This window comes from Lissotriton helveticus, chromosome 3_1 (assembly GCF_964261635.1).
Source record: "Lissotriton helveticus chromosome 3_1, aLisHel1.1, whole genome shotgun sequence".
NCBI classification, from domain to species: Eukaryota; Metazoa; Chordata; class Amphibia; order Caudata; family Salamandridae; genus Lissotriton; species Lissotriton helveticus.
Window position 1 is genome coordinate 1,625,889,176 of NC_136061.1, and position 26,503 is coordinate 1,625,915,678.

The following is a 26,503-nucleotide window of genomic DNA, read 5'->3' on the forward strand; positions in this document are numbered from 1 at the left end:
AAGGATGTATTTTTTTAATTTTTTTTATTTATTGCGATTTTATATAGCGCGAACATTACCCGAAGGTGTCAGAGCACTTTACAAAAGAACCAGATGCGTTACATAAGGACTTTGGGTTACATGAGTTAAATAAGAGATACAAACAGAAACAAAATTGCAAATGTACAAGGTGTAAAGTCACTCAAGAAGAGATAAAAACTGGAAAAACCTGCACATGTACAAGTTGAAAGTCACTCAAGGAAGAGATACAAACAGATAAAACTCTAAAATCACATAGGAATGGAAGTAAGTACAAAAGTCTACTACATTTACTAGTGGTTAGAGTTCTATATATTAAAATAGTAAATTCACACAGGATTACATTTGAACAACAATTAGGCATGGACAATTATATAATACATATTTACATATACATATATATTTAAGGCTGTCCAGCAAAAAGAGAAAAACGATCAAGGGTCATCAGGAGGAGTCGTGAGGGAAGAAGTAAAGGAACAAAGGTCAGAAAAAATGGTGGATTTAGCTTCACTAAATCATTTAGCTTTATAGAGGGTCACAAAAAATCCATATGCAGCAAATGAGCCACTTTATAGTGGTCAATAAATATATCAAACACACACAAGCTGATGGGAGGAATCCTTGCAAACAGTCTAACTATTGGCAAACACTAAAAGTAGCATTCCAAACAATCAGTTTTTTGCCTGCCTTGCCACCTCAGATGAGACCCACCGGTATGCATGTCAACCTTAATCCTGCTCCAATAGAAACAGTGCAGCCCAAAACTCCAATCCTGTTCATCTCTGGACCGAAACACAAGCAACCCAAAACTGATTTCAGCCTTTTTGGGCTTCTTTAGTTGGCTACAGTTTGGATCCAGTGACACAGTGAGCATGGAATCCACATCTGGGTATACCTTTGTCCACTTTAGGTGTTACATCAAGCACAGAAAATGTGATGAAGGGAATGCTTGCAAACAATCTCACTACTGGCAATCGCTGGCTATGCCCAACTCTATTTCTTGTAATCCAAGTCCAATGTGGTATGTCATTGGATTGCTTTTTGCCTTTCCTCAACCAGAGTTTGCGTTGGATTTTCAACTTTTTAATTGTGAAAATATTCTTTTATTGCTTTTTAGAAGTCTAGATGGTTGCTGATGCTCCAAATGTTCTTGGCAACGTCTCCCTTAAATATAGAAGTGTAACTTGAAAGACTTTTCACTCGTTTAGGCTCCTCTTCAAGGAAGCATGATTTGCTGCTGTGCTATTCTTCGTTTAATGTTCTTTCTTTGTAATTAGAGATAAATTTGGATAGGAGAAACATTGGTGCAGTGTTATGAATTGCCTTTTTGTTGATGAAGAGAGCTTTGAAGGAATGTCTTTTTGCAAAAAGAATGCAGTGCTGGAGGGAGGTGAGCCAGCCGGGCAGCTAGAGGGTGTTCTTGGATATTTTTTAAGGTAGCTGTCTCCACATTACACCATGATTTGAATCTATGAGTAAACTACTTTTATGATGATCATGCAAATGAAGGGGGAGGTGAGTCATTGGCCAGTAGTTGTAGCGATCCTCAAGATCTAGTGCTTGTTTTAACCAGCTTGTTTTGAGAGCTTCTGTAAAGATGCCGTGGTTGATGAATGCAATGACATGGTGGGATAGCTTCTTCATAGAGAGATTTTAGGAAGGACGAAAGTAAAACATCACTTTCTTAGGATGTGGCTTAGCTGGATTTTAGGTTGTCAGTGAGCTTCATGGAAGGCAGAGATTTGAAGGGAGAGGGGTTGCGTGATGTGCTGTGTAGTGTCTGTCAGAGGAGCAGAAGACCTGTTGTTACTGTGCTGTTAGATCTTCTACATTTTCCACTAAAGAAAAGGTTTATAGTATTGCACTTGTCTTTGGATTGTGGAAGTGCAAGGTCAGGAAGGGAGATGATGCAGTGCTTGTTTAATTTCTTCTCCTGATTACAGCTTTATTGATGTTCTTGGCATAGAACATGGATTTGCTTGATGTGATGAGTTGTTGTACAGTGGACCTAAGTGCGTGCGTTAATTGGGAGTTCTGCTTTTCTTCCATTTATTTCCTGTCTGTGGAAGAAGCATTTGTTTTAGGCAAAGTATTTCAGTTCAAGCTCGGATGTCCGCCTGGTTTTCATGAAATATGCTGCAGTGATTTGTAAAGTTTTTGGCATTGGAAGCGGATTTGGCTGGGCAAGAAATGAGTTTTAGCATTTGGTTATCAATAGAGAAGTGTTTGAGGGATTATTGCGGTCATTGCGCTGATTAGAGTAGCAGACCCACGGGAAATGCAAAGTAGTCAATTTAGCCCAGGGAATGAGCAGTTTGAAATATAGGATTGCAAATCTTGAGCAGATGAGGTTGAGGTCTTGGTATTTAGGGTGTGTACGTTGAGTAACATGCTGTACCATATTGATGATGTTGACGAGATTGAGCAGAGTGTCTTGTTTTTTTCATTCTTGAGTTGTCTGTGAGGGTGAAATCACTTAAGATGATGGTGTGGGTTTTTCAATCGGATGAGACATTGAGGAGATCCGACATTTCATGGTTAATGTTTAGCAAGGGAGGACTCTAAATGAGACGGTGGACTGAGTTGCTGAGAGGTATGGCAGGAGTTTCATGGAACATTGACACATATCAACCCTCTAAACCTATATGTGCAGTAGGCTTTCACGTGTGACATAGAATTGAAGGTCGGAACCTGATAGAATTAACATGAAGTCAGTCCATAATATAGCAGTGAGATAGACTTGCTACTTTGTTATGCATGAACAATCGACCCTAAACCCTGAACAAAGCATCCTTTCTCACTGCTCAGCCTTTTTCTGTCGGGAAATCTCACCTGTGAAGTGTCACATGACATCTTTAAACCCGCAATTGTGGGGATAAAATGACTCTCACAAATGTGCAGCCACTTCTTCATTAATGGACTTTAATGTAACTGGTATAGCGCATTACTTCAACTAATCACTATGGTGCCTCATTGTATTCTTAACTAAAGATTGAATGCACTTTATATTCTGGTATCCCTTCAAACATAATATATGTACTAGAGTTAATAGACCCAATGTGAGCAGAGCAATTTCTCAGAGGAATAATTATTTTCACCTGTTTTCAATGGAGTCAGGATCAAAGTTTAAATCTCAAACATATTCTGAATTCTACACATTATTCCTCAACTAATTCGTTTTAAAAGGTCGAAAGATTTATATGCCCGTAATAATCCACTGGGAATGATTAAGTAGACTGAAGTATGTGACATTTAATCTAGATAATAACTAAGAGGTCGTAATCATTCTTTATTTTTTACTTGCAAATAATTAACCTAATACATACAAAACTTGTGGATAATGTTTCTTAAATGTCAGCCTCAGTTATGAGCTCCCATTTCACAGCAGAACATTTGAAAGGTGAAGAATGAAAGTGAGTTCAATAGGCTAGGACTGGATACTCACCTGCTTTATTAAAAAGTATTTATTGAATATTTGTGACATATTCCCATCAACGGTTGCTTATGTGCCTTAGCTGGCATGCACACAAGCAAATTATGTATTCAAAGCAAATAACGGAATGATTACAGGGTAAAGAAAGGCAAATTTGTGCGTGAGTATTTTATTTTCTCTCTTCAAAGTACAGTATATATAATGTATGTCTTCTATTTTTGCACAAGCATGTGACTATTATTACTTTTCTGAGTACAAAACCTGAAGGTACAGCAGTGCTTAATTTATTTTAAAAAAAACAAGTGCCAGGATCCTTAACAGGAGGCCATTTCGGCTTGCACCACCCATTTAAAGAGATGGCTGTTTGATCAGTAGCAACGCCCACCCTCCCCCCCCCCCAGCGCCTTGAGACCCTCACGGGTATGTAGTGTGCTTTACAAGTGTCCTGATTGATTGATTGATTCATTCATTCATTACTCGTGCCTGCGCCGCCAATGATAGAGCTGCTAAACCTCAGTGTCACAATTCGGACTTTTGTTGGCCACTGAGCTATAGGAGTTGCCTGCGAAGCAGCTATAAGTCACTTTTAATATATATTGAATCATTAAACAACTGTTGTTGTGTTTGTCTCTAATTTAGATAAACAGCGCCACCATGTGTTACGTGCTGGTGCCAGCAAAGCACCTGAATCCCCTGCTCAAATTAAATGCCTGTGCATAGCATGCAGGGTCTGATTAAAAGTATAAAGGGGCTTATTTACGAGCCCTTCTGTCACTTTTACTCCTCTGGTGAGTCACTTGTATAACTTTTGCACCTACAAATACGTCAGAAATACTAACGTATCTGTAACTCCTTGCGACATGATGCATCATACAAAAATATATAGTGCATCCATCATGTTGCAAGGAGGAAGCATTGAAACCTGTCCCATTGCTGTTTTCATGCACTGATGCGTCAGTTTCCATAAATAATCACTTAAGTGTCACACAACATGGCGATGCCGTCCTATAGCGTAAACCAACAGGACAGGGGCAAAGATAATGCCCTACTGCTTGCTAATGTAAGTATTCAGTAACTGCTGCTAAACAAAGGGCCACTGCCCACACGTTCTTGGGTTTCTGAAGGCACAGCCAGTGGTACATGGCTAGGCTAAATCTTTACCTCAAGGGGTATATTATTAGAAATCCAGGACATTAATTTAAAAACTCTAATTAAGGCTGAGTAATGGCCTGAATAAAAGCAGCCAGGCCCAGACTTTGTGTACACAATTCCTTTTTTAATTACCTGAAGCCCCCTTACGTGGTGTGCCTTTAGGGTAAAAATTCAAGTCTTCAAAAGCTCTGAAATTTCACTGATAAGGTATCTCTTACCCCTGACACATACCAATCAAAATCCCACGTTCAGGGTCTGTAGGAAAATCCTGAATTTCACGTGGTATCCCCAATTTTCTTTGCTTTTATTGGACTGGATTTGCCGGCATTTTTGAATCAGGCGCTTTGGAAGGCTGTTAAATTTTCTCTAGGGAAACTACTTGAACCCCTAAGGATGGTAAATTACTTATTTCAATTGACATATCTGACTGTTAGGAATAGCCAAAGAAGTTTGACGCAGGAAAGGCACCAGTCAGTGGCTCATAAGTAAAATGTATTTTATTTTAAATGTTATTTAGCTCACACATAGTTACTTAAAACTACTGCATGTATAACAGTGCAAAATGTTACAAGTAAAATTATAGACTCGTTTGGAGCAGTGTTAAAAAAGGCACGCAATATATTCACAATCAAGTCTAAAAGTTGAAGTCAAGCTATAATCTACGTGTGTCAGGCTGCAAGAAGTCAAATGCTTGTGGCATAATTTTTCACATACCGACTTCTACTGCCCAATCTTTCTTTCAATAAACCTATCTATTATCTATTTGATTAACTGAATGCTCGGGGCACTGTTTTTTTGTTTCTAAAGCTTCAATAACGGTGTATCTGCTTGTCTAAACAGCAAATTGATCAAAAGCGTTACGCAAAAACGCTCTTCATTTTTTTTAAAAGGATGGGGCAAATGCAGATGATGTGAATAATCGTTTCTTTCTCTGTTTCACTTAGCCAATTTGCAGTGACTTCCGAATTATTTGTCTAATGTCAGAGAAAGACCGGCGCTGACAGGCTTCCTAAGTGATATGACATGAATTTGTCTTTTTAAAACTTAGGGGTGTATGTACAACAAAATGTAAAAGAGTGGAGCTGCACTAAATTTGGCAGTGCTGCTCTCTGACATTTTTAAAACGCAGGGATGCACCGTATTTATTACAAAACGGTGCACCCCTGTGTTTTTCCTAGCGCTGGAGCTAAAATTAGCTATCTAGCGCCAACACGGGCAGCCTTGCACCATAGAGCAGGGGTGACTGTGTTGTGGGGAATGTACCTTTCCATACATAATCCATAATGGCTACTTGTTACTTCCAGGGTACAAGTCCTGTAAAAAGAAGTGGGGGGACTCACCAGGGGGCCTTTTAGGATGGCGGACGGACCTGTGTCCGTCCGCCACCCCCGAGGTAGAGGGAACGTCCGCAGGGGCTGCGGCGTTCCCTCCACGCCACCCTGGCGGTCACATACCCTATGTTTAACATTGCGGCGGGTGCTGCTTGAAGCAGCGCCCGCCGCAAGGTTAAAAGTGCATGCGTTGCATATGCATGCACAAAGCGGCAGGCACCGCGCGGTGCCTGCCGCTTTGTGCATGCATATGCAGAGGGGTACCATAGGTACCCCCATGTGCACCCCCCACCCCCCAACACCCTGGAGGCTCGCAACGAGCCCCCAAAAACATAAGACCACATGCTTTTCCACGGTGGAAAAGCATGTCTTCTGCCCCATCCTAATATGGCTGGTGGTGTCTGATAGACACCGCCACCATATCAGAGCTTTTCTGCCGCGGTCGGAATGCGACCGCGGCGGAAAAGCAGTGGACGGTCTTCCTGACCCACCAGCCATCCTAATCTGGCGGTGGGTCTTTGGAGCCTCCGCAGCGGTGAATCCGCATCCTCCGGGCCGGCGGTGGCTTCCGCCGGCCCAGAGGATGCGGATTCACCGCGATCCTAATCGGCCCCATAGTTAGGCAGTATGCAAGAGAAATCATGCCATCACAGCGCATGATGTCACGATGCATGACATTGCACGTGACATAAAAGGAAGTGACCTCATTGGATGTGACGTCACAAGAATGATATCAGATATTAAGACCTCATACATGTTTATCTGGAGTGCATTTAAGCACATTATGAGATTTAACAAATTACATTTGGTGTTGGGTTGTGCCCAAAAAGTGGCGCAATCCCGACACAAAATTTGGGCCTCAACTAATATATTTATTTTTTCAAACCCTGTCACAAAGAAAATGGCAACAAGGAGAAGCAGTGCAGTAGATCTGTTCTGCTTAATTGGTTGCAAAGTCTGCATTTTAAAATATTTAAGGCATGTGCAGCAGGGGTGTCCAGTAAATCTCCTGGAATAAAAATAATGGTGATATAACTCTGGAGGTAAATGCATTTGTTGGAGAACTCTGTATTTTGTGAAGTCCCACATTTGAATCAAAGTAGCATAGCAGGTTAATGTGTCACCTGCAAAGCACACCATGTAACATGCAGGTGACAGATTTTATTTTATGTAGATTGTAAAGTCGATTACAGCTTTTAACACAGATCCTTTACTTACCTGCAGCTCATAAATTGTAATCCTTGTAATATAGCACAGTAACCTTTTAACCCTGTCTCATGTAACTCATCTTGTACATTGATTTACACATGTACATGATTTATTGTCAATGTATAATGTGTATGTTACATAAAGAGTTCCTACACCCTGCTTTGGGTTGCAGAGATTGTAAGATGTGGTAGTAACTGCACACACAGACCCAGCCGTGTCAGGCCTGAGACAGATGTGAAAGGCTACTTCTGTGGGTGGCACAATCAGTGCTGCAGGCCAACTAGTAGCATTTTAATTTACAGGCCATGGGTATATGCGATACCACTTCACAAGGGACTTGCAAGTAAATCAGATATGCCAATCATCGTATGTTTAGAGGAGAGAGCACAAGCACTTTACCACTGGTTAGCAGTGGTAAAGTGCGCAGAGTCCTAAAGCTAACAAAAATAAGGTCAGAAAAAGAGAAGGAGGAAGACAAAAAGTTTGAGATGACCCTTCAGAGAGGGCCAATTTCCAACAGCCACCCAATAAATATGTCACAAGTCGTCAAAGTCTCTGAATATACCCATTTAGGTACACATAGTCTCATAAAGGCAAACCTTGACAGAAAAAAACAAATCAGACAGACAATAAAAACAGCAAAATATATACAGTCTCTCTGTTACTTCTCTCCCCAAGGTTTTCAGTGTAGTAGGTTTTTTGTGTTGATTTAATTATTTAATTCAACTGGAGGAAGTCATCTAAGGAAGAAGTCAATTTTAAAAAGCTCCACTTGTTTTCTTACTTCCTGTCAATCAAATGAAATGATACAAAAGTTAATTTAAAAAGACTTGTTTATTATGAAAGTCAATGTGTTTCGGCCATGCAAGTTCCTGTGTTAAAGTCTCCAAGAAGTATCAAAAGGAGAATTCATTTGAGTGCACCTAAAAAAGTAATTGACCAAGAAAGCCAGACCATCACCAAGCATATAGCAGCAGTGATATTCAAACCAACTATAATTAGGTGTGGAAACGCAGAGAAGAACATCTGCTGAATTGCCAGTGAACCATATTTCTGTAATGGCCATTACAACCAAGTTATAATCACTAATACGATCTTTCATAAAGTGAGAGGCATATTCACAAGGAGCTTTCGGTGAATTAACGGCACTTTAGTGCAGCCAAAGTCGTGATAAATTTACCCCACCATTCACAAGCTGGTGCTAACAGCAGACATCGTCAGAATTCCCGTGATAACAGTCCCAAAAACGAACACAGAGACACCCGAAAAAACAACAACACTACTTCACAACTAACTGACAGATCCGCGAAGCGAACCGTAAACAGGCGATAAGCCACGGTAGCCGCAGGTATTTAAACACGGACGACTACCTGAAGTAGGCAACGGAGCCCCTCACACAGCCACACCCGAAGAACAAACAACACCATGGAGCTACTCATCATGCAGCTCGGAGCCCCAACCGGGCCACAACACCCACCGTCACCACCCCCGGGACAGCCACCACCCCCAGGACCCGGGCCTGCAACCCCCTCCCCAGACAACCACAGAGGCAGCACAGAGTAAGACAGCGGACCTACCGAAAACGCACCATTCTCACAGACCTGAAGCCCGAGGAAGTCATTGCCCACTACAGGCTCAAAAGGACACCCACTCACCACATCGTAACCCACATCGCCCACAGGCTGATGGTCACAACACAGCGGAGAACGAACATCCCTCCGCAGACAAAGGTGCTGGCTGTGTTGCACCTGTTGGCCTCTGGTACCTTCCAACCAACAACTGCCAGAGTCAGAGGGGTCTCACAGCCAGCCCTATCAAATGTTAAATGTTGTATACTTGTAAAGCGCACAGCTGCCCCAGCAAAGGGGCGTCCCGGCGCTGTATACCGCTGGGGAACCCGTCCTGGCTTTCCCTGTGGGATGGTCCCTACTGGGAATCCCCAAGGTGGAGCCAGGCATCCCCGGCGTTGATGGGGCCGTTGTGGAGATTAGGCAAGCTAATGCCCAGAGTTGCCGAGTGGGACCCCAGTTTAGAGTAGGCACCGAGGCGAGAATTGTCAAGTTTGCTGACCCTGGTCCACGACCCTGCCGCGTCGGGAATTGAACCCTGGTCCCGGGCCGACTCCTGCTCCCGGGTCTGCCGCCTCTAACCAGTGAGCCACACCACTCCAATCAAAGTTCATCACACCTGTCCTGGATGCCATCCTCAGCTTCATACCCCAGTACCTTCACTTCCCCAACACTGCGCAGGAACTGTTGGAGACTAAGCAAGGCGTCTACGCCATAGCCGGATTTCCGGCCATGTTGGGGGCAATCGACTGCACACATGTCCCACTTGTGCCCCCTGCGGATACTGCACACCACTAACACAACAGAAAGCACACGCATTCCATCAATGTACAGGCAATAGTGGACCACCGGGGACTCTTCACCAATGTTGTTGCCAACTACCCAGGCAGTGTGCATAATTCCTTCATCTTCCGACAGTCCATCATCAACCAGCGCTTCCAGGATGGCACATATGGAACAGGACTGCACCGTTGGTAAGTACCAGGTCAGCACACCACAAATCATAATGCCTCCAAAGCACAATGCACAACTCTGGGGATGCACATGTGATCAAACTACAATCAACATGGCAAACTAAACGACCACTACCAGACACAACCACTCCATGGTCATCATGGCCTACCCCCGCACCCAATACAGACATTTCATGGCACCACAGCCACACAATAGTTGAACGTGTGAAGATGCAAAATGCACCCATAACACAATTGAAGCACTGCTCTGCCCACATGACCCCACCCCAGTATCCTGCAGGTCAGCGTCTCGTGGCGGTGGGCCTTTGTCGGCTGCTGTGCATCCGGGGCCACTAGCCCTGTGCGACTCGTGTCATCCCCCCTTGTAGTTCTGACATTGCATTTCTGGGTGCCTGCTGTCTGTTGGTGTAGTTGCCAGCATCAGCTACTCCCTGCAGCTGGCTTAAACTCACCCCACACACAACCAGCACAGGCGTCACTGGGTTGGTGGACCTGCCATCACATGCAGAACCAAGTATTGACTCTTTTCTCCCTTCACTGTCACAGGTGATCAAGGATATGCACTCTGCCCTTGTATGATGACCCCCGTCCGAGATCCGAACACACCCACCCAGCGGCAGTACAATGCAGCCCACATATGCACCAAGGGCATTGTGGAACGCACATTTGACGTGTTGAAGTCACATTTCAGATCCCTGGACAGCACAGATGGAAAGGTCCTGTACAGCCCGGACATCGTGTGCAAGCTGATCATTGCATGTTGTGTGTTACACAAGGATGTATGACGTTACAACGCATACTTTTACAACGCCTACCTTTACAACCCATTTTTTACACCGCAACATCCATTACAACGCACACCATTACAACGCATGCCATTACAACAAATTCTTTGAAACTACCTTTACAACGCATTCCACCACAACGCATACTACATTTACAACGCATACCATTACAACGCATTACATTGCATTGCATGTAAGGTAAGTATTGGATAGTGTAGGGGTAAAATTTACTATTCTAACTCCAGGGGGTGCAACAGTAGAGTAAGTGTTGGATAATGTAGGGGTAAAAATTACTATTCTAACTCCAGGGGGTGTACCAGTAGGGTAAGTGTTGGATAGTGTAAGGGTACTATGTGTTGTAATGCTATGCGTTGTAATGGTATGCGTTGTAATGACTGCGTTGTAATGGCCTGCGTTGTAGTGGTGTGCGTTGTAGTGTCATGCATTGTAATGACTGCGTTGTAAATGCATGCGTTGTAATGGATGTTGCGTTGTAAAAGTTTTGTTGTAATGGTAGTGCGTTGTAAAAGTTGCGTTCTAAAGGTTGTATACCGTTACACAACATCGGTGTTCGCACCAGGGCCCCATTGATCCCAGTCCTAGAGGTACCGAACAATGATGGTAGGGCAGGTAGGCCACATCCCACTGCAGCAGCAGGAATGGCCCATAGGAATACCATCATTGACACTTACTTCTCATGTATAGGTCACATTGTGACCATCCAGGACAAACAAGCAACAGTACTAAATGTCCAAATGCACTGCATGTGTGAATAAAAAATATTTGCTGGTTTCAACTTGTACTTGTGCATTTTAATGTTACTTTTCCCTGCGATTTCAGATGTGATTTGTCAGGTCGTGCACATTTGTGGAATCAGTTGTGTCCTGTGTTCAAATGTGGTGGGGGTGCTGTTTGTACCGGGATGTTGTCAATGTCGAGGTGCACTTTTGCGTATGTGCATATGCTGCACGGTGGGTGTGTTGCTTGTGCGGTTCTGATTTGTCTGCCACTGGTCTCTTTCATGTGGTGTGCCTGTCGGTTCTGTTCTTCCACGGTGCTAGGTAGATGTGGTGTACATGTAGTCCTCTGCAGTTGGCCAGGGTGCATCCGTGGTACTTTTGTTCTGTGGCATTTTCCGTATGCTGTACTTGTGCTTTTTTTCACATTGCGCATGTGTATTGCTGCCCTCGCACTGGTTGTCACTGTTTTCTTATTGCGCTTTTGCTCATCGCAGGTTTTTTCACGTTGGGGTTTGTCTATTTATCTCCGTCGAGGTGGTTGTGTCGCGGGCATTGGCCGCGGTGTCGGCAAACTATTGCATGCTACCACCGTGTTGTGAATTCCACATTGTCACGGAGTTGTTTTCCCGCGATGGGCTGCGATGTTGAAAATTGCGTTACGCTACTCTTGCAGTAGTTATCACACGCTCCTGTGAATATACCCCTGAGAATGTTGGAAGGCAGAGGGACTGTTAATTAATAAGGGTGAGGGCAATTTGCTGCTCACAAAAATGGGTTTCTAATTTGAGCATCAGCATATGCTTGCTCAAACAATAGGAGCATAGAGATTATGGGGCAGATTACGATGTAGGGCGGGTTGCCACCCCCCGCAACGGAAAGACCATCTGCCAGTTTTTTGCTGGTTGACTTGTTGAACGGGTGGAAAAAGATCACAATATGGTGGCGGTGTCTCTGAGACATTGCCATCCATATTATGATGAGTGCGGTAATGAGCCTTTCCATGGTGGTGTTGCCGTTATGGAAAGGCTCACGGTCCTTGCTGTTGGGGGCCCGTAGTGGGCCCCCATGGTGTTGGGGGTGCACATGGGGGGTACCATAGCCATGCACTACGTGGCAGGCACCACGTGGTGCCTGCCATGTAGTGCATGGGAATGCCGTGCACAGTCCATTTACACTGTGAGTGGGTCTGCAGCCAGCAGATCCACCCGCATTGTAAAGGGGCCAGGCAGCGCCCACCAGTGTGACGGGTGCATCCTAATTTACTTGGCGGGACCGCCGCGACTTCGGCAGTCGGTCCCTGGCTTCCCTTAGGTTGGCGGGTGGACTTTGTCCACCCGCCATCGTAATGGACCCCTTAGAAGGTCGGAGTGGTCTGGTAAAAAGTGACAATGCTTAACCATCTGAATAAAAAAATGGCAGCTTGGCACACCACTGGTCGCAGTCCAGGCATGGATAGGCACAGATGGGCTTTCCTTTAGTGTGCCTTTGACGTGCTGCCAGTGCCTGATGTGTGGAAATGTTGTGGGCCACATTAAATATCCTCCTGCCCCACAGAATCAAGTCAGGTTGAGAGACAAGAAAGGCAACCCAAAATGGCCACTGTAAGTGTCAAGCATAGCTTGAATAATTACAAAATACCACCCCTTGTGCCCAACAACAAGATCAGCCCACAATTTAAATGTTCATTACATTTTTTAAAAGCCCTTGAAAGCACAGAGCATTCACAAAATGCAACACAAAACAATTCTCCATTAAGCATAGTCCAACACACAAACAACTCCCACAACCAAAGTGGTTACAAGCTCTTTCTTCGTAAATTTGCAACAACACGAGAAAGGCTTGTTTGCAAATCACTTTACTCTGCAGCTCCCAAGGACTTTCAGTGGGTGCCTTGTGATTAACAATCAATTATGTGACTCAAGTACAATGTATGTGGATTTTAAACATAGTGAATGGAAAACACCCTCTAGAAATTCTGGGGTGGTTTCCCTTTTTTTTGTGCATCTGGCCCCAAATGGCTATTTTTATAGTCTATATGTAATTGTATCATTCATACTTGATATACTGCATATATTCAAATGTGATACTTTACAAAATTAGAGGCAAAATGCAGTGGTAGAGGTAATAGCTAATTGCATATAATTACTATTACACTCATCTACAATTTCAAAACGTTAAAACAATTTTGCTATTATCACTGACGATAAGGAACCAAAATCAGCCCTCGTAAATTGTTAAAATCAAACCCACAATGCTGGATGCCATGACAGGAATGAGGGCATGGTAGCCCACCTGGCTCTTAAGCCCCACCCCCAAATTAAACCAGCTCTCTAGATTCTACTTTTAGCCAGACTACACTGCACTATGTGAAACGAACTTTACTTGAACAATTGTGCTCTGCAGATGAGGATCTTGGTTGTCAGTGTAAAGTAAAGTATGTAATATCCAATGACCTGTCATTTGCTGTCTTTCACTCATCTGCATAAGGCACAACCACCTACAAGAGCAAATTCTCATATACAAGAGTTCCTCCTGTAGCACCAAAGTTTTCCTGGTGAACACAATCTGGTGTTACTACGCCAATGCTCATTCCTATTCCCAACATATTTCCATAATTGGGGCCTCCGTTCCTAGAAGAAGCAAGTCAAGCATCTCGCTCACATATTTTCCATCTAAAGTGCACATTTTAAAATGCTCTTCTGTCACGTTAGGGTGTTCAATAATTTCATAAATGTTTGCCTAATACATTTTCTCTCATTAAAAAATCACTTATTAAAGGAGAATGTGCTGCAATTGTTCTTCCGTAACTTGAAAGATTGTAATAAGTTTGTTTCAATCAGGAACTGATTATTCAAAACCTCGTACTGAGTGGATGTCGCTTTGTTTAAAGTTTCCCTAGTAAATTCCATGGCTCACCCCATTTCGTGACCAGCAATACAAGAATTTTGACCCATTGGTTCCATTGTGCCAGTTGGTATTTCAAGGAGCATTTAGGCGCTTGCCAGTCTACAGGTAGAGCTGAGGTCCTTTCCTTCGCCCATTAACTTTTTAGATGTCCATGACTTTGAGGGTTATGTTGAAAAAGTGTTCCTGCCTGCATGAAGGTTAGCGGGCATTGTCATTGAGACAGGTTAGCATCATTTAATTTTATTTTTCAGAAACAATGAAGCAAGTGTTTATTTCTCCAAAGCAAAATACCAGTGGCCCTAATACACAAGATGTTTTCCTTGTGCCTAAGGGCCAATGATTATGTCTCCTGCCTCGAAACACATGCCCTTCCCTAAAGCGACAGACCTTCCAACGCATTGGTTTTCCTGGTCCTCAGCTGGTGCTTTGATACGGTGGTGCCACCTGAGGATTGCTGTTGGAAACTCAGTGGTTTCCCGATGACTACATGAGGCGCAAGCACCAAAGATTTGAGGGGTGGTTTAGAGAGGTCCTGCAGTTCCATCAAACCCAAAGTGACCTTCCTTCACTTGGGATAAATATGTTTAAATTGGGTAATAATAACACCCACCTTGTGAAGTGATTGGAAACTGCATTATTGTGGTATGAGGTGCTTTAAAAATATTATTATTCAAGTTTTTTTTAAATGTTTCCCATCTCAATCCATGTGTTTCTTCTTCACAAGATCTACAATTCCTGCCTCTTTATTGATGTCGATCCCACCTCTCTTTGAATACTGACTTACTCTATGTGATATCTAATCTGCATATAGTATTCGTCCTCTTTTTACTCTGACACTGTGTGGCAAGGACATTATATTTAAACCGTTGCGAACCAGTATTTAATATTGTCTTATCTCTTTGGCCTCAAATAAGTCTGAAAATATGTGTGAACAGGGATTGCAAGCTTCCATGTAATATATACAGATTAGTAAACCAGACAACTCTTTATAAAAGATTATTGGGCCCGTTTCAAGAATACTGTAAAGGATCAGGTCCAAATAGAACTGTTCAACTCCTAACACACGAAGAAGAACATAACAAGTTGCAGAGGGCTGCCACATACATTACAGCCACCCCCCCTGAATGATAAACCTGACCAATCATATAAAAACACAATAACAATTGAATAAATACTCCTATATATGTTAAATACCAAACGTAGGGGAATAGCCACCACATTCACTATACTTTGTAAGGCTTTCTAACCTATCTGTTTAGATTTGCTCATCAAATATCCACTCACCTTCCCCAAGCAAGATCCTCCACATTATAAAAATGACATCACTGAAAGCTACATGCATGTGTTACTTTCTAAAGAACTACTGTGCATCTAAAAAGATTTGTCATGGGCTTTCTGGACTATGCATTTGTATGTCTTTGTAGCATGTTGATTAGATTTGTATTGTGCACTGTTTTACATTGTTCCATTGTGCTCAAGTGAACATGTCGATGTACAAAAGCTGAAGAAAAATGCTTTGTAATCGAAAGCTGAGTATCTTGATTTTCATTGCCATTACTCCATAAAGGTGAATAAACTTAAAGTTTTGAAAAAGGAGGACTCTGAGCTCTTTCTTGTATGCGAAGAAGGATGGGCTTGTCTTGATAGACAAAAGGATGAAATTCCAAACTTCGTAAGCGCAACCAGTGAATTTTTAGACCTAGTGACTCCACAGTTCTTGGAGTTTACGGACCCACCTGAGATAATTAGTTGTGCGAGGTCTAGTTTGTCATCCTATCATGTAAAGCCCTGTGAATAATGCAGGCCACCTTGAAAAGGCATCTAGCTTCATTTAGAAGCCAATTTTGAGCCATGAGGATCAGAGTGTTGAGAACTTCTGGCACCCGATGGCAGACAAGTTGCAGTGTGGAGGGCTGCTTTTAAAGGGCATTAGATGTGTTTTGGAAATGACATATAGATGGGAGCTAGGGAGTTCAACAGGACCAGGAATAGGACAGCTGATTCAAAATCTTCCTGTGAAATGAGGTACTTGAGACCTGGGAGTAGTCATATTTAGAAGTGAGCCTCTTTAGCTAGAGAATTGAATTGGAGGTACAGATTTTTTCTGTAAAGTCAAAGAATGTTTCTCTTTTTACTGACAATGGTTTGCTGTTGAGAGGATTCATCTCCTCCTGCCAGCTTGGGTATTGGGATGTAGAGGAAAGTTCTATATGAATTCAGATTTTGTCATTTCAGGTTAAGATAGTGCTTCATCACCCGTTCTTGGAGATCTTGAATCTTAGCAAGAAAGGATAGGTCCTCAAGTGTAGAAAGATTAGAACATATCTTGGTGTCATCTACATACAGATGAAATTAGATGTTGCGTTTCCTCGGGAGGTTCCATCGAAGAGTTTTTGTGAAAAGGATAGAGCCATGATAAACTCCTTGATGGATGGGCAGGGTCCTAAATAGGGAGTCTGAGAGTTTCATATGCTGAGCACAGCTGAACAGAAAGGAATTAAAGCAACTCAAAACACAGCCAATGAACTGACAATATATTATAGATAAATACATATAAATCAATACATTAATATTTGTTTTAAAAGTAACCTAATTGTTTAATAAGTCATTCTTTATCATTCGGTAGAAATAAATCCCTTTCGGAACTCTGCGAATTAATAATGTTTATTTCTGTGCAAAATCCTAAAATGGTATTTTACATAAACCCCTTCGAGCTCACCGTGAGTGTCATTCTTGTGTGTGATCTCCTTGCCTAGTTTCGCGCCGCTGGAATTATGTGATTGTGCTGCATTTTCTACAATTATACATTTACTGGACTTGTCATATAATCCATCTGTTGCATAATTTGATGATTACAAAAGTTTTTTTCGCCTCAATTAATCAAGCGCTAATATTAAAAAGCTCTACACGACATGCCCTACAGGGCAGACTCTTTAGAAAATGAGATGGATCGGCGTCTGTTGCTGATTGCCCTATTTACGTGTTAAAGCCTTTGGGGTACTAATCAGATGAAACCTTTACCCAGACAGTATTAATATGTGTTAAAATGACAAAATACAGATTCAACATGTGTTATGACGAAATTGGAAAATAATACTGCCACAGTACATATACCACATAACTTGGCGTTTCTTTTCACATCATTTATTCAAACCTACCACATAATTCGGTCTCCCCAGTACTCCCTACCTGTAGTAGCCCTGACTTTATCATTTCGACTTTCGAAATAGACATGCTTTTATCAGTGACACAGCTGTGCAGACAAAACTGTAATATTTGCCATACCAAGAGAAATGGGATGATTAAAAAGGGATGACGAAGGCGTACGTTGATTTTTTCAGCAATCTGAAATTATGTATTGAATTATTATATTAATGTTTGCTCATTTCGGGTATGTCTGTCATTACAGCGATGAAGCTCCGGGAGGTCAGCTGGTTGCAGATAAGTTCCACATTGACTGGGATTCGGTGCTTGTCAACTCTCACAATGTCATCGTGGCTCGCTTCGATGGCAGGGGAAGCGGATTTCAGGGACTTAAAATCCTACAGGAGGTGCACCGAAGCTTAGGATCCGTGGAAGTAAAAGACCAAATCACCGCAGTAGAGTGAGTATGGCAAAAATGGTGTAAATTGTTGTTACACCGACTTTGGCGCAAGAATTATAAGTAAAGATGCAACTGGTCATTTTGTCTCAAAATCACATCTTCGAAAGTTCGTTTGATGATTTAAAAAATATATGGCCATATTATCAAGAAAGGGCGATACATTATCGCCGGTTTTATCGGCAGAAAACTGCAGCTAAAGCGGCGGAAATGGGCTTGATAATATGCCCTTGTGAATTCCCATAGAAGTCCAGGTTAACACCAGAACCAAATTATGGTTATGAATGTTCATTTGTCAATGAAAATAAAAGAATGTTTTGTCCGGCTCATTCAAAACGGGATTTGTTGTGGGACTGCCTGCAGCATTCAATATATGAATTTGCGTCAGGTTTACACATTATAAGAAGAAGGATTGCGATCTGAAAAATAATACCTAACTCCATTCATGGGTTCTTTTAGTAACTTATGTAATCTTTATGTGCCTGAGAATATCAACCAAATGTTGCTGCTATGCATGCATGGGAGTTTTGACTCAAATTTCCCTGACAGCTATCAACAGATATTGGAGGTCATAGGCGTATCACCTAAAACTTGCACTGAGCAAGCACTGAGTTTAGGCTCAGTGGGGGAGATTCTCACTGCTTAATTTGTAAAATATGAAGTGCAGGTGCTCACATTTTTTTAGGAGGCTCAACCCACTTACTCTAGTTGCTCCAACCACATCCTCAACTGGCACTGCTGTCTACTTGGGAGGAAACTTTCTTCTCTGGATTATGGCCCAGAGGACCAAGCTACTCACTGCACCTTTACTTTCCAACTCGTCTTCACCTTTTCTTTTGTGTGCAGATTATTATAGCGGTTTACATGAGCACCAGGTATGTTACAGTAGGACACATTCATTTGCTTGATAGGCATAGGCGAATGACGTGATTTGCCCAGAATCACAGGATGTTAAGCCCACCCCGAGACCCGAAGCTGGACCTGGTTCCCCCATTTCAAAGTGGGCGGCTGTGAACATTATGACTCATCCTCTACCCTTGACATGGAATCAGCAATGGTCCTTTCTGTCCCCAGCACTACCACAGTGTACATTGCAACGCATTCTCCATTTTAGTCTCAAGCTCTTACCATCTTCTGACTGGAGTGGACGTCCCCGAGCACTTCTCAGGTGCACTTGTCTCTCTCCATCATATAAGAAGCTACTGAAATCCCCAGTTCCGGCCTATTTTGCAATTACCACACCAGACTGTATTGTTAGGCCAAATCCACAAATACCAATGTATTAAAAACAACTGCACAACAAAAACTGAAGCGGATGAAAAATGCCTTGCGACCACTATTAAACATTGACAGGACACTGGTCCTTTCTAGCGTCCAGTTAATTAGAGATGCACTTCTGCAAATACCATGTCACAAACAAAACTTTCCTTACAGCTTGCCTGGTTTCATTTTGTAATTTTTTGTGTGTTTCCTATCATAACATTAATTGCTGTTTTTGAGTGCAAATTTTAGGCCAGTCACGCTTTGGAATCCTATTGCCGATCCATGCGAAAAAGCAGAGCCAAAATGTCAGGGTCATTAAAGATATTTTTTCTCCATGAGCTCAGGCAGATGTTAAACGTTTAAACATTTTTGCTGACATGAATAATCTCCAGAAAGATTCTGTACCACTTGACCTTGTCTGAAATGTTGAAGTGGTTTCTCAAGGCAGAGACAGCACACGCAATATTTTAGGAATACCTGTTTTAATGTCAGCTAGCAGTGTCAAAGGGTGGCAGTGGAACAAAGGGCTCTGTTACCTGTTAAGGTCTAATTTTTAAACTGTGTTAAACAATTAAGTAAATAAAACATATACGCAAGCAGCCTTGTAGGGTGATGAGGACACAGAGAGGAAATTACAACTAGGAAGTCAGACATGCTCTGCAATAAGTATCGTCTAGGAGTTACCAGACCATACATTCTGACATATTCCTAAGCTACCCAAGATGTTCTGTGTTCGTCACATACCGAACCGATCTGTTGGTTTTAACCCCCACTACTCCTTGGCTGTCTACTCTATGAACTTGTTGAGCATTTGTGCAGCATGTCTGACTGGCACCATAGTTTAAACAACTAAAGATGACAAGCATTGGCAAAGCCAATACGTCTAGCTTATGGACGAACTATTGCCTTTGACGATCAGATGGGGGTGGCGAACGGCAGAGCAGGTGGGGGTTTGAACGGAAGGGTAGATAAGGGAGTGCGGGTGAGGGTGGTGATGGTAAAGAAGGGTTGTCAGTAAATCGGAGGGGGTTTGAGGGTGGGAACCAGGATTGACAAAAAAGCATTCACCCAAAATGTTACTTCAAAAAGAAGATCAGATTTTGGGCAGATAGCAGGTTTACATAATAATGGATTAACGACTACACCTTCTTGACAAAGCGAGCAAGGGTGACGGTGGTAAAGATAAAACGTCTTCCACCCACATCCCTACAACAGTATAGAGGGAACCTATTAATTACTAATAACTGCCTAAAAATGGCAGAAGGCATCTGTTTACAAAACAGTCGCATAAATAAGAGAGTCAGTGCGAAATATATGACAAAAACACAAAAGGCATGTACTGTGGAAAGACTACAGATATAAGATATTTGGTAAAACTTGGTGAGGTCTAATAGTCTGAATTTATTGACTGGTTGACTGCAGTTAAGGATGAATGTTTAGAGATGCTGTGAAAAGGTAGGGCCGATGTCGACCAAGAACCTTCAGTGTTTGCCCGGCGTTAGCCGCCTCTCATACCATCCGATATTACCAAACAAAGAGGCAGGCGCTGGAGACAGGAAGGCAGGAAACAGGAGTTTTTATTCCGACGGAGCAGAACACGTCAAATCAGACAACAGGGTATCTTCTCGAGGTGCTCTAACCGCATCTCTGAGGCCTGGCCTCTTATACACAGGTTTATGGCTTTATTACATTTATGACATCCGTGGTATTGCTTTGAAGTTAAAAAGGCATCTTTGGAATCCCCGGTTCAGGCCCGTTCTCACACATATCTACAGTAGAGGTCCCCACCCAAATCTCAGCATGATGGCTATCGCGCAGCTGGACATTCCGCTGGGAAAAGGAATGTGGGCGATCGGTCGGATCTAGGGGTGTGAAGGCATTGATTAATCCCCGCTCCTTTGATGTGGGGCGAGGTCCTACTGTAGGGGGCAATAAACTGCATCTGTTGAGCTAGGTGATGGCCTGGGATCAGGCCGGACAATCGGGCAGGGAGGAAGAGGTTATCAAAAGGGCCTGTTCTTTGAATGAGATGAAAGAGCGAGGGGGTTCAGCACGGGATGTGGCTCGGAGACAGGGTCGCGTTAGAGGTGCGTTCATGGCCCAAGCAGGAGAGACCGGGGGCTGTCGGGGCGCGGGGGAATGCTTGCGAGGCCGGGGAGTGAGGGGGAGAGACGCGCAGGCTATTGGGAGTGGGCAGAGAGGCCATGGCAATCAAAATGGCTGCTGCTTACGCGCACGTATGGATCTGAAAAGGACAAGATGGCGCCGATAATGTTTACGCCACAATCCAGATTTTAACAGTCCTCCCTTTTCAACATATCTAGCCAGCTTGTCAATTTATGTCTATCCCCATTATATTACGTATTTCGATATCATACAAAGCTTTCATACGTTCAGCTTCGAAGTTCGGAGTCTTGGGGCAAATACAGTTAGCAAACAGTGAGCACAGAGGCGGCAAGCATTGAATACCCAGGCAGAGTCCACATATTACGACGATTGGTATCAGTACGATCATGAACAACCTCCATCCCCAGTCCTTTACAGCACTCCAGAACCAACTCCCAAGTGACCATCCGTCTTGTTCCTGATGAACTTCTGAGGAGAGTCTGTGGAGGTGTTCAATGGCTTTGTAGACTGAGGGCGAATTGTCTGGTATGTAGGTACAACAGCTGGACCCGATGATACGGCATGCTCCTCCACGGTCAGCCAGAACCACATCTAGAACAAGGCGGTTTTGAAGAGCCACCAGACGGACCGCCTGAAGCTCGGCTGCGTTGTTTGTGAGGATCCCGGCTGTAATGTTCATCGTTGTTTCGACTGCCTGGGACAAATGCCAAATAGCACGACTGTTCGCCATCGGACCCCAAAGTGGAACAAGTCCCTTTATTGCATCCAAGAATTGTGCTCCAGTGGAGTCGGCCTGCTCAATGTCCTTTTTCTCGCTTTTGTCGGTGATGGTTTGCCGGAGCCACATAGGTTGGAGGAAGGATGAAGGCAATGTAGCAGGTACCTCCCCAGCCGTTTGGGAGCCAGGTGTAGGCTTTTGTACCACAGACAAAGTACATGTTTGGAGAGGTGACAAAAGAGGGTGGGTCGGTTGAGTCTAAAGTTCTGGTGATGCGGCAAGCGCTGTGGCCCACCAGTTGTGTCCCATGGCCTGTGATGCATACAAGGCCCGAGACATTGACGACAGATAGGGCCACAGTCAGGGTGGCAGCCGTTCGTTTCCGGAGGTAGGAGAAGGTGGGTCTGGCTGGATTGTTGAATATTTGCATCTCCACCCTTTCTTTGGCGAGGATGTCCATGTGAACAGAAGCATTGGAGGATAGAGGGCAGAAGGGAGCAGCAGTTCTTCCGGTTTTGTTCAGCCAGACCCCATGATAAAAGTGCGACATAGTTCCGCTGGAAGTGGCATTGTCTCTGTAGCACCTTGCAAGAGGATCAGCCAAGCAAGGCAGGAACCATGAACAGAGAAAGGTGAAGGGATGAAGGGGATGGAATGTCCGGTGGCATGTGGTATCAACCCACAGATCCAGCAATTCGTGGCATTGGCAGCAAGGTTGTGTTGTTGCAGCAACTGTACGAAGGAGTTGTTCCAGAACTCCTTACGCCTTTCTTGGATTTGAGGTGAAAGAGAGACCAGGTAGTGTTCTTTCATGGTGGTAGGCTGTGCAGTCGTTAGAAATGTCTTATGAGCCGGTGCGTTCTCTTCCACGATCCAGAAGGTAGTCATGAGGAGGAGGCAAAAGAGAAGAGCGATAAGAAGAGCAATAGTCTTTGAGCTGTGCAACCTGTCAGTTTTCGGGTTTCTGTAGTGGGTCTTCGGATGTCCGGTTGCTTCCATCATCTTCGTATCGGGCGCTTCCATCATCTTCAAGGTGCTCGGTAGTGGGCAGAACCACAAACTTCGTTGGGCTTCTCTCCTGGCAACCTTAGTAGTGTTAGGCCACCAGTCTGAGAATTGTAACTTAGTCAGTGGTCTGCTTAGCCGAAGCTCCCTTCTTTCGTCGCAGGTTATACCCTTCTCTGGATGGCACAGTGGGATCAGGGAATTTCGCCAATTCGAGTGTCTCTGTCTCAGGGTAGCAGCTCAGGGATGGTCGGTCTTTGTTCAGGAGCTCTTCTTGGGTGGTCACGTCTTCGGTCGACGTCAGGGTCGGAGAGATTTTCTTGCAATGATGTGCATGCAGCCAATTTCGCTTCCCCTCCACTCGAAGAGCTGTTCGGGTGGTGATCAAGACTTGCCAGGGGCCCGTCCAGTGGGGTTCCAGACTCTTCTCCCGCTGGAAGTTCCGAATTAGGACGAAATCTCCAGGCTGGATGGTATGTCCGGGGCCCCTGGAAGCATCGGGGATGGCCTGCAGCACCTGATGATGAATAACAGACAGTGTTTTAGTTAGGTTATACAGATAGTCAGACATTAGGACGTCCAGGACGTCGTGAATAGATGTTGGTTTGGGTGCAGACCAGATACTCATGGGCCGGCCGAAAACGACCTCGTAAGGGGTCAAGTGGTGTTTGGTGGGGGTGGAACGCATTGACAGCAATGCCAGGGGAAGAGTGTCTGGCCATTTTAGTCCTGTGGTAGCCACTATTTTCGCCAGTTTTAGTTTTAATGTGGCATTGTGCCGCTCGACCAGTCCAGCAGATTGGGGGTGAAAAACTGCGTGGAATTTCTGTCGTACCCCCAATCCTTTCAGGATAAGCTTAATAACCTCGGCTATGAAATGGGGGCCATTGTCACTCCATAAAATACGGCAAAGGCCGTAGCGAGGGAAGAACTCTTTCAGTAGTACTTTTGCAGTGGCAATGGCAGTGTTGTCACGCGTCGGGTAGGCTTCCACCCATTTGCTAAAAGCGCATACAACAACAAGTACATACTTCACTCCTTGACATCTCTCTAACTGAATATAGTCCATCTGTAAGACTTCAAATGGGTGGTTGGGGACCCCAAATCCTCCTCGGGGTATGACAGTTCCTTTCCCAGGGTTGTGTTGCAGAAAAACTAGGCATTGTTGGACAAGACATTTGGCTGAGTCTGTAATTTTGTCGTTATGCCACACTCGGGAGACAAGTTCAGCCATAGGGGCTGCTCCTATGTGTGCAGGGGAGTGAGCCATGGTCAGTATAGGGATCAAGTATGAATTGGGTAGCAACCATTTGTTCGTGTCTTTTGTCCGCCAGCAGCCTTCATCGTCCTTCAGTCCCACCCGTGCCCATTCAGTTAATTCGTGTGGTGCACTGGCTATCTGAATGTCCCCAATGGTCTCCCTAGCGTCCTTCCATTTTTCTGTTTGTGAACTGGTCACGTATATGCGTGTTGTCGTCCTATTCTCTGCTGTCGTCCGGGCGGTGATGTCCGCCAGTGCATTCCCCTGTCCGACGATATCTGTCACCCTTTTGTGTGCCTGACATTTTATCACAGCAAGTCGTTTGGGAAGGAGAACTGCTTCAGTCAGAGCGGAGACTAGATCTCCGTGTAGGATGGGGGTGCCGTGTGAGGTCAGGAATCCCCTTTCCTTCCACAGGAGCCCAAAATGATGCACCACCCCGAAGGCATACTGGCTGTCCGTGTAAATGTTTGCTGTCGTCCCTGCTGCTAGGATACAAGCTCATGTGAGGGCAACCAGTTCTGCTGCCTGTGCAGATTTCTGTGTGATGCGGGCGGTCTCAACTACAGTTCGGGCTGTGGTGACTGCATACGCAGCTGAGGTGGTGCCATCGGTGAGTTTGATGCAAGAGCCATCCACCCATAGCTCTCCGTCAGGATCTGGGAAAGCTGTGTCTCGAAGGTCCACTCTACTCCTAGTCTGTTCGTCCGTGAGGGTCACACAGTCATGTATAGGGGGCACATCGGGATCATTCTCAGGCAGAGGCAACAAGGTGGCTGGGTTCAGTGTGGTGCATCGTTTCAACGTGATGTGAGGTGCGAGCAGTGTCAGTTCATACCCAGTCAGTCGTGCGCTGGTCAGGTTATGTGTCTTGGTCTGGTTTAGGAGGGTGTCAACAGCATGGGGCACTAGTACCGTGAGGGAATTCGAGAGTACGATCCCCTCACTTTGTCGGATAGAGACAGCAGCAGCAGCTACTGCTCGAAGGCAGGCAGGCAAAGCTCTCGCTACAGGGTCAAGAGTGGCAGAGAAATAGACACATGGTCGTGGTTTGGGGCCGATGGTTTGGGTCATGACAGACAAAGCGCATCCCTCCCTTTCGTGAGTGTAGAGAGAGAAGGGTTTTGTATAATCAGGGGTTCCTAGAACTGGTGCTGAACAAAGGGCGTCTCGTAGTTCCTTGAAGGAGGATTGGCATTCAGGGGTCCAAGGGAGCGGGAAGGGGACATCTTTAGCCAGTAGGGAAAGTAGTGGTTTCACAATGAGGCTGAAATTTGGCAACCATTGTCGACAGAAGGAGGTGAGGCCTACCAAAGAGCGGACTTGCTTCGGGGTTCTAGGGATAGGGGTCTCTAGAATAGCCTGAATTCGATCGGGTGTGAGTTTTCTCCCATCTTTGGACAAGAGGTGGCCTAGGTAAGTGACTTGAGGTTGGCAGAATTGTAACTTCTTCTTGGAGACCTTGTGGCCGTTTTCCGCGAGGAAGTGCAGGAGTTGGATGGTGGCTGTGACTGCAAGTGGAGTGGTGTCGGCCGCCAAAAGGATATCATCGACGTACTGTATCAACACCACTCCGTCCGGTAACTGGACTGCATCCAGGTGTCTCTTGAGGGCCTGGCTGTAGATGCTTGGACTTTCAGTGTAGCCCTGGGGTGCTCTACAAAATCTATATGAGCGGGATTTTAAAGTGAAGCCGAAAAGGTAGCGGCTGTCTGAGTGTATGGGGATGGAGAAAAATGCGTTCTTAAGATCGATTACCGTGAAGGTGGTGGCAGTGGAAGGAATCAGGGTCAGAATGGTGGTGATGTCTGAGACTACAGGGTACTGAGGTACGACTACTTTGTTGACTTCTCGTAGGTCGATGATGAAGCGGTACGCTTTTTCATCTCCCTCACCCTGCTTCTTCACAAAGGGTAGGATAGGGCTGTTGCAAACATTGCTAACTACTTCTTCTACCACTCCTGCGTTTACCAGGGACTGGATGATTTTTACCAATGCCTTCTCGCCTTCGGGCAATATCCGATACTGTGGGAGTTTTGGGAGCACTGCGTCCTGTCGAACAGTTATGTGTACGGGGTCTATCATCATGCGTCCTACGTCCGAGTCAGTCTTTGCCCATAGGTACAGAGGTAGGGTGTCGAGTAAGGACAAGTCAGCGTCAGTGATGGAAAACATGCGTTGTGTGTGACAAGATCTGAGCAGCGTTGGGTTATCGTACAAAATGACTCGAACTCCGTCTTGTGAACACCTAATAGTAGCTCGAAAATGTTTCAACAAGTCAAGTCCCATAATGGCGTCGGGGGTGTTGGAGGAGAGCAAAAACGTCGTGTCAGTGGTGTTATTGTCCATGTTAAAAGAGATCGGTGTGGACAAGGGATTAGTGGAGGGCGTTCCATCAAAACCTATTGATG

At 44.5% G+C, this 26,503-nt stretch overlaps 1 protein-coding gene across 2 annotated transcripts in view; it reads left to right on the forward strand.

Moving 5' to 3' along the window:
* Window positions 1-26,503, forward strand: part of DPP10 (dipeptidyl peptidase like 10) — a 1,755,202-nt gene that overhangs the window by 1,633,905 nt on the left and 94,794 nt on the right. For both annotated transcript variants that reach the window (XM_078683981.1, XM_078683980.1), the window contains exon 20: window positions 17,527-17,721. In XM_078683981.1, the coding sequence (XP_078540107.1) occupies window positions 17,527-17,721 (195 nt within the window). The remainder of the gene's footprint in view (window positions 1-17,526; window positions 17,722-26,503) is intronic.